At 38.7% G+C, this 16,370-nt stretch overlaps 1 protein-coding gene across 1 annotated transcript in view; it reads left to right on the top strand.

Annotated features, from left to right (window-relative positions):
• The first annotated feature begins 5,159 nt into the window (after positions 1-5,159).
• The window catches only part of LOC131575191 (macrophage mannose receptor 1-like), a 33,442-nt gene continuing 22,231 nt past the window's right edge, over positions 5,160-16,370 (top strand). The window contains exons 1-11 of the mRNA XM_058830292.1: positions 5,160-5,329; positions 7,122-7,523; positions 8,582-8,755; positions 10,853-11,011; positions 12,001-12,114; positions 12,600-12,734; positions 13,729-13,911; positions 14,467-14,624; positions 15,262-15,375; positions 15,724-15,839; positions 16,141-16,289. Of these exons, the coding sequence (XP_058686275.1) occupies positions 5,272-5,329; positions 7,122-7,523; positions 8,582-8,755; positions 10,853-11,011; positions 12,001-12,114; positions 12,600-12,734; positions 13,729-13,911; positions 14,467-14,624; positions 15,262-15,375; positions 15,724-15,839; positions 16,141-16,289 (1,762 nt within the window). The 5' untranslated portion in view covers positions 5,160-5,271. The remainder of the gene's footprint in view (positions 5,330-7,121; positions 7,524-8,581; positions 8,756-10,852; positions 11,012-12,000; positions 12,115-12,599; positions 12,735-13,728; positions 13,912-14,466; positions 14,625-15,261; positions 15,376-15,723; positions 15,840-16,140; positions 16,290-16,370) is intronic.

Raw genomic sequence — 16,370 nt, 5'->3', positions numbered from 1 at the left:
GGTTTTAAAGTGGTAGCAGTGGCTGCAGTTTACTGACTGTAAGGTGTTTACTTGGCTGCATATTACTGCAGTCAAGGTGTTGTGGAGTACTAGCAATGGATAAAGGAAGATGAACCTAATTCTTTCAGAATTCCTGAATGTGAATAGTGAATGTGAATGTGGTACCTGGTTTACCACAGGTAAGATCAAAGATCATTCCCCATCCCTCTTTTTGTGTCCATACAACAGGGAGTAAGTGAGAGAAGAGTTAAGGGGTGGCTGGTCTTCCTAGATGCCCATGGCTGCTGGCTGGGCTAGCACATGCCTGGCCTTGGCTCCCTGCAGCACGTGTAGTTTGCACTGTCAGCACTAAAAAGTCAAACAAAAGTTGTCCTGAGAATGGGATCTGAACTATAAATCCCATCCATGACCATCACCCTTGTAGCTCTTTACCATTCAGTTGACTGTCTTCCTACATGGGGATTAATTCAGGGAAAGGATGGTGCCTTTCTCTGCACAAATGGTGTGACCAACATAGTGTGCCCAGGGCATGTTCAGGCTAAGTAAAGATTTCTTCTCCTACAGAGCAGAAAGAGATTCAAACAACGAAAGGAAGTAAAAAAGAAGAAAATGCACTGCAGTGACATTACAACACTTAGACTGTAAGAGCTGTGAGAGATTTATCTGCCCTTTGAAACAAGGAAATCTGGAAACTATTTCGGATTAAAGCCAGCCCTTATAGCTATTTACAGAACTCCTTTTGCTGTTTTATTTGAACTAGTGTGCAACTTACCAGAAAAAAAAAAACAAAACAACAAAAATCAATCAAACAAACAAACAAACAAAAAAGAAACTAAGCCCTACAGATATTTTTATAGTTTTGTAGTTAAGAGATTCCTTTGGTAACAGTCCATGTGAATGTCTGCTCTCTCTATCTCCTTCTGTGCTGTTAATTATGAAATTTCCTTCCTCTTTCAGAAAATAGGTTTGATACAATTGTGTTTGGAAGGTTTGTGAGGAGGGGAAGAACTCCAGTGTCTTCTTTGCCAGTGGATGCAAAGAAACTTCAGTCACCCCCCCATAGAGACTGACAGATAGGTCAGGCCATGAATCTGTATTGGGTGAGGACATTTTTCAGATACGGAATTTTTCACACACCCTCGTTACCCATATTTAAAGTCACTTTCTGGACCTCACCAATCCATGAGCAGTGAGGGAACAAAATGTTTTAAATATATTTTTATTCCAACTTTCCTGCTTCACCATGTTTCTCTAAGGTATTCAAGTCAAATTTGGCATTTAAATTTGGTAGGGAATTTACAAAAGGAAAAGGATTTAGAATCTTAAAAAAAAAAAAAATCACAAAATCATAGAATACCTTCAGTTGGAAAGAACTTATAAGGATCATCAAGGACAATTCCTTGTTCATTACAGGACACCCTAACACTAAACTATACAACTAAAAGCATTGTCCAGATGCTCCTTGAAGTGTTTGCCCATGGGGAAAGTGGTATATACTTTTTTTATACAAAAGGAAACAGTGATAAAGAAAAGGAAGAAAACTAAAGACTAATCATAGAGATAATATAAAGAACAGGCATTTTTCCAGTTATTTTTAAAACTATCTACTGGTATCCAGGAAGTGTGACTGAACTAATTATTTTTTTTCTTCCACTATCAATTATTTAAACAATAGTCCAAAAATGCATGTTGATTATTTCCAGTGATTGCCGAGGCTCAGTTAATGAGAAGCAGTTAAAGGGTAGTACAAAAGGTTGATGAGTGTATCTGTAAACCAGCCCTCAGGGAGCATATGTTTGTCTGCTGTGCCTCAGCCAAAATATTGAGGTTCAGATGCTGTGTAACCAGGCAGGGCTATGCAACATCAGCAGTTGTGACGTGCACCCTTGGGTGCAGTGTCCTAGATGGGGGACTCTTCCATCCCTTAAACGTGGCCCCTGCTGTCAATCGTATTTTTCATGACTTTTTTTGAATTATGTGATCCACAACCTTCCAAACATTAAGAAAATTATATTTATTTTTAAATATTATTTAAGCATGTATAACATTCTTAGATGTTATGCAACTTGCATGCTTTCAAGGGGGTCACATTAATGATTTAACATTGCTACATGAAGTTTTTCAAAATTTCAGTCTGACTATAAGCCCATAAGGTGAAGCTGATTTAACTTCAGTACACATCCTTTCCTTGCTGTTCGTTCCCAAGTTAACATAATTGACACTTGTATCACAAAACGCTCATGGGTTGAGATAAGAACAGAGAGAACATTCTTTTTAGAAGGTAAAAACAATTACTGTCACAGGCAAAATAGATTCTACTTGGGGAAATTTTTTTAGTCTGTTACCATTCAAATCAGAATAGGATGGTGAAAAATAAAAATATTTCTGCTTAATTACTGCATGCTTTGTGGTTGCTTTCACTCAGTAGGTTCAGGAGCCAAGCAAATTAATGCAATAGCCAGAGTAGTTTCAGTCTCATGTTTTTTTCCCTAAATTAGTGCTTATTTTGAGCTGTGTGGATTTCATTTGTCTGACCTTGTCAGATCAACTTTACCTGTTGCCTTTATCAGCCTGAATGAGAAGTACTATGAAAGATTATGGCAAAGAGTACCTATCCCCCTTGCTAGAACCTGACCAGAGAAACAGCAGGCTCATCAAAATATTCAATGAAATTTGGCAAAGCAAGAAGAATTAATGCCATAACCCATGAGAGCAATGACCTTGCAATGAGCCCCCATGGCTGGGGCTGGTCTGCAAGTGCAGGAGTGCTTTGGCTGCTCTCAGACACTGCAGCTGCTGCATGGGCCATGCCCACAGCTGCTTTTCATCAGAGCAGATATCTGCTTGGAGGGGATCCCAAAGCACTGTATGGATCTTTCTGTGTCACTGCAGCAGTCTGTGAACACCTAACATCAGTAACTGGCAAATTATCTGCAAAGCCACCATGGCCTGTTACCTCCCACCTCCCACCCATTCAGACCCATCAGACAGGTGGCTATAAGGTGCTGTTGAGATTGTGCTTTCCCCCTTAATCCTAGAGATAGTAGAAGTTTAATGAACCTGGTGGGATTCCAGGGAATCCTTAACAGGTTAACTTTTATATTTATTTTCTTTAACTCTCTGTAAGAGACTAGTGTTTGGTATGTTGGCATAACAATTGAATTTGAAGTAACAGAGAATTGTCTAAATTCATGCTGGGGAGTACAACTTTGTTGTTAGTCCAACTTCTGACCTTTCAGACTGGGACTGGCCAACCTGCACTTCAAGGCCCGATGCAGCTTGCCCAGAGATTCACCTGTGAGCAGCAGCTAGGGGCAGGTGCCTGACACTGCCAGATTTCACAAGTGCAAAGGGACAAGAAGGCAGTGCCACCTCTTGCCTGGTGCTCCCTGAGGTATGTGTCAGGTGCAAGGGACATTGTGAGGCTGGCTGTTCTAACTTTGCCCGTCCTTGGAGTCTGTCCTCAAGGATTTCAACAGCCTTGAGCAGGTACTCCTTTGAGGGAATCAGCACAGCACCCCATAATTCACAGTACTGGCTGTAGGAGGAGAGGTGCAAGCACACCAGATATATTTGGGGTATCAAGGATGCAATGCAATTGTTCAGATTTTTAGCCCTAAGACTGGTCTGAAACCAGGCTGAAGGGAAACCAATGTTTGCTTTACTACTAGGCTGTAGTTGGCTCTGGCATGGATTGAGGTGAAGAGGAGGCTGAAGAAAAGGGATCCTTTCTTTTTTATTTCCTCGTTATTGCAAAAGGCCCAACTGAGAAGAAAATGGAATTCCTCTTGGCCTCATGTTGTACAGGCTCCAGGGTAAAACAAGGCTGTTAAAATCCCTGGCAATATAAATGACAGTGTGTCTTTTATATAAATAGGTCACATGTGGTAAGGAAATACTGCCAGGATAATGCAGATCACTTAAAGCCAAAGAAAACTTGTTCTTTCTAGGCAAGACCTTTAGCAGCAGATTAAAATTTTATGTTTTTAGAAAGAATGTATTTTCCAAAAGTAGTGGTAGACTTTATCCTTGTTAGCATATTTTGTCATCATCCGAAAAAGAAAATTCAGTTAACTTTGCTCTAACATCTGTGCCTAACATTTCCTTGTAATTCCTTATTTCAGTGCTCAATTTCTTCCTTTTATTTTAATCCTGTATATTTTCTCATGGAATTAACCCCCTTTCTTGCACTGTATTTCTGCTGAGAAGACAAGCAGGATCAAATCCTGCATTTGGAAATGCAGTCATCTTGGTTAAAAACAGGAGAGGATGACAAATTTTCTTGATGTCATACTTTTGCTACAGGTGCTAATCGATATGTTTCTATGCTTCAATGATATTTTTACATCACAGACTGTTTTTTTTTTTTCCATTTAGAGATTTTTCTAAACAAAACAAAATACTTCTGTTTTAAAAATCTGCTGTGATAAAATCAGGCCTTTATACAGTTATAGGGACAGTCTTTAGTGGTTGGGAATGGAGTATTCAGAGTGCTGTTCTTCTCAAGTTTCCATCTTTAAGTCTGGAAACCAAAGTGCTAAGTGATGGCCCTGAGTAGGATCTTGATCTGGGTAAAATGCAATATGTTGCATTTCCTGAACTTGTGACTGACTTTTGCTATGGATCTCAAGCAAGAATTACATACTTTGTAAGAAAAAGAAGAATTTATTTTTCAATAAGCCATTTTTCACATAAATTTCTAGTTGCATTTACATAGAAATGTAGGATAATGGCAAACTCCTGTAGAAGAGCAGAAATTTTTCTAACATCCTGCAGAATTAATTGCACTTAAATCTTCTAAAATTCATTTCTGTCTCATCTCACAGATGAAAATATGAGTGTGTTTTCCTGCTAGAATTTTTTTTTATTCTGCATAAGTAAGATGTAAGATTGAAAATCTAAGGCTGAATTTCTGTCTTTAATATTTTGTTGTTGATTTGATCGCATGAGCTTCACACGTCTCCTCAGCAGAGACAGTGGGAATGCAGTGAGATATAAACTTGTGACCACCTGCTTTCCCAAGGAAGCATGGCTTGCCCTCAGTCATTCTTTTTAGAAGGTAAAATTTGTGCCATGTGGTCTTGTTTTTTAGAAATGTGGCATGTGACAGAATGTTTCCTTATTTAGCACTCAGAGTTTTTACCCAACCATCCAGCCTGCAAAACTGAGGAGGACCGGCTGCTATCCTCTCTTTCAGCAGGACTTTATTGCCAGCAACTCTCACCATCCAGGTTTTGCTGAAGGGAAGAAAAGGAAACAGCATTTGCAATTATGTTCTCTGGGTTCTTGCTTGTTCTCTCTCTTGTTCACAGTTCTTTGCAGCTGGCGGGTAAGTGCCTCCTGCTTGCTTCCTGTGAAGGTTCTCGTGAAAGTGCTTCCACTCCTCTGGCATTTCTGGGTGATTGTGGTTCTGTGGTGCTGCCAATGTGTACATTATTAGTTTGGGGATGGGGAACCTCTTAATGGCAGGCAAGAGGCAGGGGAATGATCTCACAGAATGAAAAGAAATGGTTAGAGAAGGAACCAGAGGCTTTATTCATACATAGTGGCACTATCATTTCAATAACCCCAGAAGATCAGACCTAAGAAAATAATGATATATGTTTAAATGCCTTTTAAAAAAATTATTTAATCCTTTACTTCTGTGCTCTGCTTTTTGAACTGTTGGTGTCTGGGTAATGGTTTTCAAAATCAGGCAGGAAAAATCTCCAGGAGTGGTGAAATGTGGGAGTATTGGTAGGACATTAAGATATTCACAGATGAGGGCTGTAAAGGGGGTTTTATTCACTGTTTTGAACAGACTCATTGAATTTACTGACATTGATAAAGTTGATGGGAGAAATTTTTTTTTAATAAAATTGGATTTGGTGTAGGAAATCTCTTGTGGAATTGCAGTGTACAACACTACTGTTATCCTTTTAGCTGCACTTTTCTTGTAGATATTAAACAGGTGGCTTCTGCAGACTTGAATGTTTAAGGTTAAATTCTTTCACCTTTCTAGCTCTGGAGGATTATCACACATTGTCTCAGAGTATATGGTATTTTTTTAATCACCATGGCCTCCCTACAGGCCAGAATAATTATTTTCAGTGTACTGTATATTATCAATTACATTAATTTCAATTTTTGCAAGCTTATTAAGGAAATGTCTTTAACCTCTTAAATACATTTTTATTAAATATGATACCTACTGCTTAGGACATGTAACAGGGACCAAAACTGCTATGAATCTCACAAGCTTTGGCAGGAAATACAACCAGACGAGTCACAAAATACAAGACAAGGCAGCAGAGCAAATTCATAGGCACGGTTCACAGCTGCTGCTGATAAACTCATTGCAGGATTGAAATTAGTTCCCCTATTTCTACCTTATCTTGGAGCCAACACTTCAGGCATGATCAGATAAACTGCCTGGAGAGCTAGGGACCCAGTTTCTGGTGCAGATGCACCTTCTAACTACCACCAGCTTTTACACACTAGCAAGTGTCAGATGCTACTACTCTCCAGTCCTTGCTGCTTTCTCAGATTGGCTTCCCAAAGTCATTCCTAGTTTGATAGACAATAGCTTGTGGTAAGGGATGGCAGATCTTGTAGTCAGCAAGGCTGAGGACACCAGAGTGATCCTGAGAAGCCCACACTGGTTCACTCACATTTATATGATAAAAATGAAAGGAAAGCTGGATTTGGGGGAGGACTCAGAAAAGATGGCTGTGTACTCACTAAGAAACCTGTAAGATCTGGAAGGGTGAGAAAAGTTCATAGAGGTCAGAGGTCTATAGGGCCATGCACCTGAGGATAGGTTGGAAGGAAGAAGGTAATGGCAGTGGAGGTGTGGTTCAGGGAATTCACTGATGTAAAATTATCCAAGAAGCTCTGCTCAGCTGAGCTGCTGCTGCTGCCCACCACTGATCCATCATATGGTGACCTATCGTGGCGTACATTTTCTATTGTCTTCTTTATTTTTAATCAGTAGAATCAATGTTGCTCCGGACCCTGCTGAAAAATAAAATGTTTTTATCTGACATGAATGCAATGACTTCTTGTTCGTGGGAATGGCAAGCAAAATCATATCACATATCCAAATATATTCTATATTAACTATGTGTTGTTTTGTTTTACAGACATTAAAACATTTTTGCTGTATAATAAAGTCAACCGGCTCTGTCTTGAGGCATCTATTGCACAGTCAGTTAGAACTGCCACTTGCAACCAAGACAATGAATCACAAAAATTCAGGTGGATCACAGATCATCAGCTTATGAGCGTGAAACTGAAATTATGCCTGGGGGTACCATTGAAGAAGGATCAGGCCATGGTCACCCTGTATCCCTGTAATCAAAAAAGTGAGCTCCAGTGGTGGGAATGCAGAAATGAAAGCCTTCTTACAATCCAAGGAGAGGATTTATTTTTCAGTCCTGGCAATGAAGAGCATGATAACATTTTGTTAAAAAAGGAGCTGAGTGCGAAGAATAAATGGAATATCTATGGAGCCACGGACGTTTTATGTTCCCGGGGATATGAAGGTACAGAAAATTGATTCTTTAATCCTTTACATTAATTTCCTTTATTAGTGTTAGAGTGTTTAGGATCTTTGACTGTTCTGACTCCTTCATTGACCACAAGAGTTCTAGAAAATCTATACACTGAGGTACTTAACCTTGAATTTAATATTTATTTCCAAGCATGTATTATACACACACGCTTTTTTAGTCTATATATTATAGTGCATTAGTGTTTCAAGTACTATAAGTAGCACATGTACTCTTTATATATTCTATAAATACATATTAGTAATGAATATGTATATAAATAGTTACTCTCATACTATATATAAGTATCCTCTAAAGTCAGTATTGCTCACCATACTGTGTCACTGCATTATCAACAAAGCAAATAAACACTGTTAAGTTTCTTAGACAGTCACAGGGATATGAAATTCACATCCTTATAAATGAAGCACACTATGGCTGAGGTCTACAAGTCCTGATTTAGGTGGAGGAAGCATGGCTTTTTTGACTCAGCAGATGAGGATGCTTATGGAATAATTATAGTCACCAGTGCAATTACCTTTTTTGACTAGCTGAAGTCTGATTGCTCTGGATGGCTTTCCCACATCCAGAATGAATGCTCTAAAAGCCACCTCACAGGATATTTGAACACTGAACTCTTAGCTTTGCATGTGGGAAGCTGCTTCACTGTATGAGACACTTAAATGGTCACTGGAATAAAACCAGAGAAATAGTCTAATATATGTTTACTTTTTTTCCCAGGAATAAATTGTTTGAAATAGAAGTAACTTAGGCTAGAGCTCTGGAGCATCATTAAGATTGCAAAAGCATCTTGGTCAGAAATTTAATTATAGACCTCATCTATGATATATTACTTCTCATCAGAATAGCACTGCTCTAAAACATATGTCAGCAGCTGAAGTCTGAAAAAGTGCTGAAACACTATTTTTTTTTGGTTATGGGACAGGAGCCATGGAAAGTTTGAGATGCAATTCTTCCACAGACCTTGATTTTTCCCTGGTTTACATTAATTTGTTACTTTTCATGTTCATGTTATCATTTTTTCTTCTCAGAGACCTTCACGCTGCTGGGAAATGCTTTTGGGGCCCCGTGTGTCTTCCCTTTCATGTACCAGCAGCAGTGGTGGGCGGAGTGCACGGCTGCGGGTCGCACCGACGGCTGGCTCTGGTGCGCAACCACCGCCAACTACGACACGGACCAGCGATACGGCTTTTGCCCATCCAGGGGTAAGGTACCTGCTCCCTCCCAGCTCCCCTCAGTGTGCCACTGGCAAACCAGCGTGAGCAGAATGTGATTATCTTTATAATAACAACTCATAACTTACAAGAATGTATTTTAGTCTATGATGCATTGCCACATGCTGCAGCTCACTATGCGAGGAAATAACATGGTGCACAAAGATGTGAAGTCAGTGATTGAAGAGTAAATCAGCATTCAGTTCCCACTAACTGTGGGGGTGTTGCTGAGCAGCACAATAATTCTGAGCTCCTTCCTGTTTCCCAGCAAGTGTGCTGTCACTATTGTACAACCCTTCTCTGAGAACTCCCGTTGTGATGGATGTGGGCACAAAAATGAGCACTGTAGGAAGATTGATGTTGAAGTTAATGTTTCAATCTGCATGATTCTCATGTGAATATACTTTTTTTGCTGAAGTGGAATGTGTCCTTTTATCCATGCTTTTAAGCCCTGTCATATTGCCCAGGAAGCAGCCTTTCCACCCCTTTGACATCTGCCTGGAATTTCTCTGCAATTTCAACCACTTTCTTCTATTTCTGTGGTCACTTCCCCCTCCATCTCCCTGTGTGGCCTGGAGAGCTTCGCATTCATGATGTTGAAATTTCCACCTGACACATCTCATCTTTCCTCTATATTTTACCCCATGGCTCCTGTTCAGCATTGCCTTTTTTTATTAGAGCACCGCTTTACTCCACTTGATTTAAAGTGGACCTTCAGTGTGGCACACATCCCTAGTGTCCTGGGTTGATTATGATGTTAAATTGTATCCCCATTCGTCCACCTAACCCAGAGACAGGTTTTATATTCTTAAAATTCCATCTGAGACTAAAAGTGAGTGGAAAAGAAGCACCGAGTCTGTTATCAGAGACTGTACTTGCTCCCCCCACATCGGGAGTTTTGACTACAGCACAGACAGACAACAAGACACAGATCGCCTTGGCTTTCCAGCTAGCCGGAGCAGAGAGGTCTTCCTGGACTGTTTTCTGTCCCTTTTTCTGAAACAAATCGAACCTGCTTTGGACTGGGGACTCGGGGGAGCACCGGGAGCTTGCACCCGTGGACTACCAGGAGCCCAGCCTGGGCAGCGGCATTTTCCAGTGACGAAGAGACTGATAACAGAGCGAACACCCACAGGAAAGAGACCCTCTGAAGTTTGTCATCTCTTCTAAAGGGCGAGAGGTTTTGTAACTTGATATCATTCATTTTTGTGCTGGGTGGTGCTGTGCCTGTGAAATAAACAGGTTTTTTCCACTTCTCTCAGAGAAATCTCTTCCCGAACCGGTTGGGGGGTGGGGGAAAAAGGCCACGTGAGTTTGCTTCCCGGGGGGAGCCCCACTGGAGGTTTTCTGCCAAATTTGCCCTAAACCAGGACACCTAGTCAGCGACGCTTTCCAGCTTCTTGCAAAGATACCTCACACATTGAGCCCTGAAGGTGTGTGACACAGAGTCATTGAATAATTTTCAGTTTTTGAAAGCTAGTCCCAGCCTTCTGTCCTTTTTTAAAAATTCATCTTCATACTGACTTTTGGGAATGATCAAATACCAGATACAATTTTATGTCGTGCTTGACTGAGCATGTAGAGATCTTCTAATCAGAGGAGGAGCATGGTGCTGCTCACAACATTGCTGTGTGACAGGCACATCCAGAGCTCTTTGAAAGGGGATGGGATTCATCTAAGAACCTTTTTGATGCTAAATTCAGGTCTGGAGCTAGTTCTTATAGCTCTCAGTGAGAGCTGCTGTTCAGAGAGAGAAGGAAATGTTGCACATCTTTTCAAAATTTTCGCCTGGGACTTCTGCCATGCACTCTATGCAATGCATTTTCCTCCAATCACTTTCCTTGTGGTAATTCCTGACTTGTCTCTCTTCATGGAACAGGAGGCAATGTAGGCCAGCTTTACCTGTTAGCTCACCAGCCTTAATTTTGTCCTTCTCCATCTGCTCATAACATTTTCAGTGATCTTGAAAGAGCAGCCCCAGGTGAAATTTAAGGAGATGAATGAGAACCTGCCACACAGAACGAGAACCTGCAAGTCAGTTTTCTGCTGGGAACTTGCTATGTTACTCTGTTGTTATTCTTTCTACAGATAAAGACAGCACATGGACTACAGATCTGTCAACAAATGTTCACTACCAAGTAAATCCTGACTCGGCTCTCACATGGCACCAAGCCAGGAAGAGCTGTCAGCAGCAAAACTCAGAATTACTGAGTGTCACAGACATTCATGAACAAACATACCTTAAAGGTAAGGCAGTAAAGCAAACCCTGGGTTACATTCTGAATCTGTTCTGGCCATCATAATAGCTAAGGATTATTTATGATCAATAAGTATGATTTTGGCCATTTCCTTTGGACCTAAATATGTGTGAGCAAGAAAACAAAACCTTTTAGAATCTGCAAGTTCATATCAAAATTGCTGCCAAATATACGTAGAATTCAAAGTAAACCAGCATCATGCAAGTGTAACAGTTTGACTTCATATTTAGAAATCTAATTTTATATTAAAACATATATTTATGTTTTATATATATAAAATAAAAAAAAATTAAATATATAATTATATAATGTATATGTTTTTATATACATATATATATAATTTTTTTCTCTTTTTTTGAGGGAAGAAAAAATCCTGAAAAGGAAATTAAAGTCTTACTTTTGGTGAAAAGGAAACTTCAAAAAAATTGAAAAGAAAGAGAGAAAATTATGCCAAAAGAAAGATGTATTTTGTTTCAAGTGCAGTTTTGAGAGCTTTTTTTGTCATTCACTTGGCAAAGTGAAAAATATCAGTTATTTATAGATATGAAATTGTAGTTTTACTTATCCACATATAGATGAAGAAATTATATGGAAGAAATATTTATTGTTGGTTTTAAGGATTAATTTAATTTCTAACAGATATATTATTATTGTTTATATTTATACTCTACCAATAATTCTACTTAAATGTGCAGAATTTAGCCTATTCTGCAGAAACAATTTTGCTTTGGATTTTCTCTGTGGATATAATCTCTGTCCATTTTGCATTAGTTGATAGAATAAAACAGGGAGTTTCTGTTTGTTTGCCTTTTTGCAGTATTCAAACTTTGGCGTATTTCAATTTATTAGGTACCATAGTATCTACAGATATTTGCAGTTAGATATTTAGGAGTTGCAAGTCTTCCTATACACAGTGTTAGTGACCATTGCTAATAAAAAAGAGATTTATAAAAAATTTATCTTATTTTTGTAACTTAGAATTAACAGAAGGTACAGATTCTGCACTGTGGATTGGACTCAACAGACTGGACTTAAGTAGTGGATGGGAGTGGATTGGAGGCAGCCCTTTCCAGTACTTAAACTGGGCTCCAGGTAGGTGTGAATTTGTATGATTTTATATTTCCAAAAAGAAAATGTACATATGTAAAATACTGCTGTAAATTTTATTATCAGCTAGATATGCCATGAGATAAGTATTTTAGCTTTTCTTGCTTTAGCTTAAGCAAAATCTCTTTTTCTATGGCAATATATGACAGAAACCTTCAATGTATTGCAAAAATATTTTAGCTGTGAAAGCAACACTGCCTGTCCCAAAAATATTCAGTCTTCCATCTCTTGAATAGCAGCTGAAGTTGAGTTTACAGGTTTGTATCCACTTGCCTAACTCACACACTACATTACATACAGACATTTCCACTACTGGAGACATACCTTAACTCTTGCCAAGACTGGGAAAGACATGACCTCCATCACTTCATCCAGGAGTGGTCTCTCCTGTTCATTTTAGACCTTAGAGCTCTGTTTTTCTTTCAGAAAAGTTAATTTTTTTTTTTTTTTAATCTCTACTTTTACCAAAGGAAGCCCGTCTCCAGAATCTGAAAAACTCTGTGGTGTTTTGAATCCTGAAACAAAAGCTAAATGGCAAAATTGGGAATGTGATCAGAAACTTGGTTATATTTGTAAGAAAAAGAACTTTACTTTGGTTCCTTCAGGTAAGTTGATACATACTGATAAATAAAGTAGAAGCTGTTATCTGAATCGCTCAACACATTGACAAAGATGAACAGAACCATTTTATTAGAAATAGAAATATTTCTGGTTTCTCAGGTTTGCTTTTTACAATGATTGCAGCCTTTCTAGTCTCATCTCCAGTTCCACATCACACAGACTGAAACAGATAAAAGCAGAGAATGTCCAACTGGTCCCTCCTGTCTGTGTTTCAGTGGCCAGGTCTCCTTTAAGTACACACACTGGTGGCCATCAAAAGGGAGAACAACCCAAAAATTATTTTCAGAAGAGGTTCATTAGTCAATATAAGCCCAAGAAAGAAAGATGCATAACTTAGCATGGTTCTAAGTCATTCTCCATGACTTGTGGCCAACCAGCATCCATATAAGCAAGTTCAGAGTTCACTGCAGAAGTGGTGGAAAATGAAGACAATGGAAGATTGACACATTGAAGTGAGAAAAGATATTTTAAGTGAATGAAGATTTCCCTGTTGGTGTGACCCTATGAATTCATCTAGCTATAAATTTGTCATGATGGCTTTTACTCTATCAATATACTTAATCCTTGAAAAATTCATAAACCTTATATGTTAGCTGCAGATAATGTCTGATTTCTCCTGTCTGACAAATCAATACTAGGTGATACAGAAGCTGATACAGTTAATAAATTACAAAACTAATACATTTGATTAATTTATTACAAAATTAATATATTTGTTGCAGACATTTGACTAAACTTAGAATTTGTATTAGATATTATTTGTATTAAAAAGCTTTCCTTCTCCAAGCTAATAATGGCCTGGTTTAGAGAATCACATTTATGTCTACTACATTTTGTGTTCATCATTTCCTTATGATGAGAATTTCAAAAGAAAATTATTAGTTTAGAACTTTTGCACAGATGAAGTGGAGATATGTGCAGTGCCATGTCTCTTGCATGGCAGTGGATCTCCTCTAAAGCCTTGGTACGTGTTCCTAGGTGACCCTGGGCCTGTTACTTGCCCAGATGGATGGGTGCTCTATGTGGATCACTGCTATAAGGTCTTCAGGGTCAGCAAAGGATGGGAAGAAGCTTCCAGCTCTTGTCAGAAGGAAGGGAGTCACTTGGCCAGCATCCAAAGCCTTGAGGAGCACAGTTTTATCGTGTCTCAACTTGGGTACAGTGAGTATTCCCAGAGGGTCTCTTGCCTTTGCCTGCATGGAAAACAAGACAGCTGAATTGATAGTACCTGCTAAATTCTGGATCTTGTAAAAACTCTGATTTTATTTATTGTCAAAATAATTCATGTTGGGGGCTGGGCTTAGGGGCTTTCTATGTTTCTTACATTTTGTTGAAAGAAGTTTAAAACATTCATGCTCCAAGTTACATAAAATCAGTATTTTAAAATTTGACCAGTGCAACAGAATTGAAAAGTAACTATTCAGAGTTCTATGCTTCCATCAGCATTCAGCAGGTAATCCACACCCACTGTTATGAGGAAGAACAAAATTTCTTCATACAATGCAAGGATTTCCTTACAGCCTACTTTTCCAAAGCATACAGTGTCTATTTTAATATCTATATGAAAATATTAGCTTATAAAATTATCATAAAACTTACTAAATAATTTTATACTTCATAAACTTGTGAAAGGAATTCTTTGTACAAAGCTTAATGGTTGGTGCTGTGAAAAGGGTGGAGTGCCAAAAATGGTCTTATCTCTGTTTCCAACTTTAGAGCCAACAGACAAGCTGTGGATTGGGCTGAATGACCGTAAGGTTCAAATGTATTTTGAGTGGAGTGATGGTACCCCGGTGACATACACAAAATGGCACCTGGGACAGCCATCCACTACAAACAACAGGCCAGAAGACTGTGTCCTGATCAAGGGCCAGGTGACATTACTCATTACATATTGTACTTCCGTATTGCAACTAACTACTTAATGAAAGAATAATGTGCTCTGTTATTTCAGCAAATGGCTAAGGCCAGAAAAAGAGATGCAGGGATAGAATTGAATGAGATTGAGAATGAAATTGGATGAGACCTTTAAAAGAGGTCTGCATCACTGATGAAATTTTCTCTTTTAAGTACACCTAAAAGTGGCAAATGAAACTATCAGGGCTACAAACCTGATCTCTGAAGGTATTTTGAGTGTATTTTCCCCTTTCCTCTGCTGGTAATGATGGTATATGGGGATCTCTCATTCCTGCTGGCTCCTCTTTGCCATCCCATAGCACAGCTCCTGTGCAGGACCCAGCACAACAGGTCAGGGAGCAGCTCCATGCACCCTCCTCCGTTCTTATCACATCCAGCTGTGGTTATACTGCTATAGCCCAGTCTACTATTTCACTGAATGTGAGCAGATTTGGTTTTGATATCATGTAGGAAAATTGGATAAGGAAAAGAAATTAATTTAAAGATAAAAGGAGAAAGAAAACAAATAATTTTCATTATAAAGAAAGACTTAATATATCTTTTTTAAATTATTCATCTTTATCTTCTTTTTATTTTTGACTTTTTTTGACACAGAATGGCTATTGGGCAGACCATATCTGTGACAGGAAGGCTGGATACATTTGTAAAAGAAAAGCTACATCACAAATAGCTGGAGAAAAAGAAATTACTGCTGCAGGTTGCAAAAAAGTAAGCATGTGAGAATGGAATGTCAGTTTCTCAGATTAAATAGGTACATTGTCTGAGAATCAATTAAAATTATTTGTATTATTTACATGGAAGGGGTTTTTTTTGTTTATTTATGATGAAGTTTCTCCCTCTCTCTCAGTTACCCTAAACTTTAGAAAACCATTTACAGAAACTGCTTAGGAGGGGCCTGTAATTTCACTGCGAAGTTTTGAATTCATAATATTACTGATTGTTGTGCTTCATTAATTAATTAATTTCATTCATTAATTTTTAAATGGCATATGTCACTTAATACATGATATCACAATTATTTAAAATTTGTAAGAAAATGCTAAAGCCATGTTACAGGACTGGAGACGATATGGGACCAACTGCTATTTTATTGGACATGTTCCAGCAACATTTTCAGAAGCAAACACCACTTGTGAAAGAGAAGAAAGTTACTTAGCCACAGTTGAAAGTAGGTATGATAATGACATTTTCTTTGCTTTTAAATAGCTAAAGATTGTATCTTATGAAATATTCTTAGAAAAGCTAACACAACACCAAACAGCAAAATGGTTAAGTAACAGATGAAGTCTCGATCTGAATAACAAAAAAGTCTTGCTTTTTTTAGTTGTTTATATAGAATCTGAATCCTATGTAAGGTCTCCTCCCCCAGTCTGAATCAAGGAATAGGAGAAAAAATTCCATCATCACATTAGACTAGTAGGATTTGGGTAAACGACTTTGTTTTCACTTGCACCTTTATGATGTCTTTTACAGGTATGAACAAGCCTTTCTGACTAGCCTTGTTGGGCTGAGGCCTGAGAAATATTTCTGGCTTGGCCTCTCTGATGTGCAGGATCAAGGCACTTTCAGCTGGGTCAGTGGCGAAGCTGTCTCCTTCACGCATTGGGATGCAGGAATGCCTGGTAGGTGCTGTGATCAGCAGTGATGGGTGCTCTCTGAGACTGTGGTCCCTATCTAGGCTGCATGGGCAATGTCCTTGGAAT

The sequence above is a fragment of the Poecile atricapillus genome, chromosome 2 (assembly GCF_030490865.1).
Source record: "Poecile atricapillus isolate bPoeAtr1 chromosome 2, bPoeAtr1.hap1, whole genome shotgun sequence".
NCBI classification, from domain to species: Eukaryota; Metazoa; Chordata; class Aves; order Passeriformes; family Paridae; genus Poecile; species Poecile atricapillus.
The sequence above is the reverse complement of the archived record's forward strand: the minus strand, read 5'-3'. Positions and strand labels throughout refer to the sequence as shown.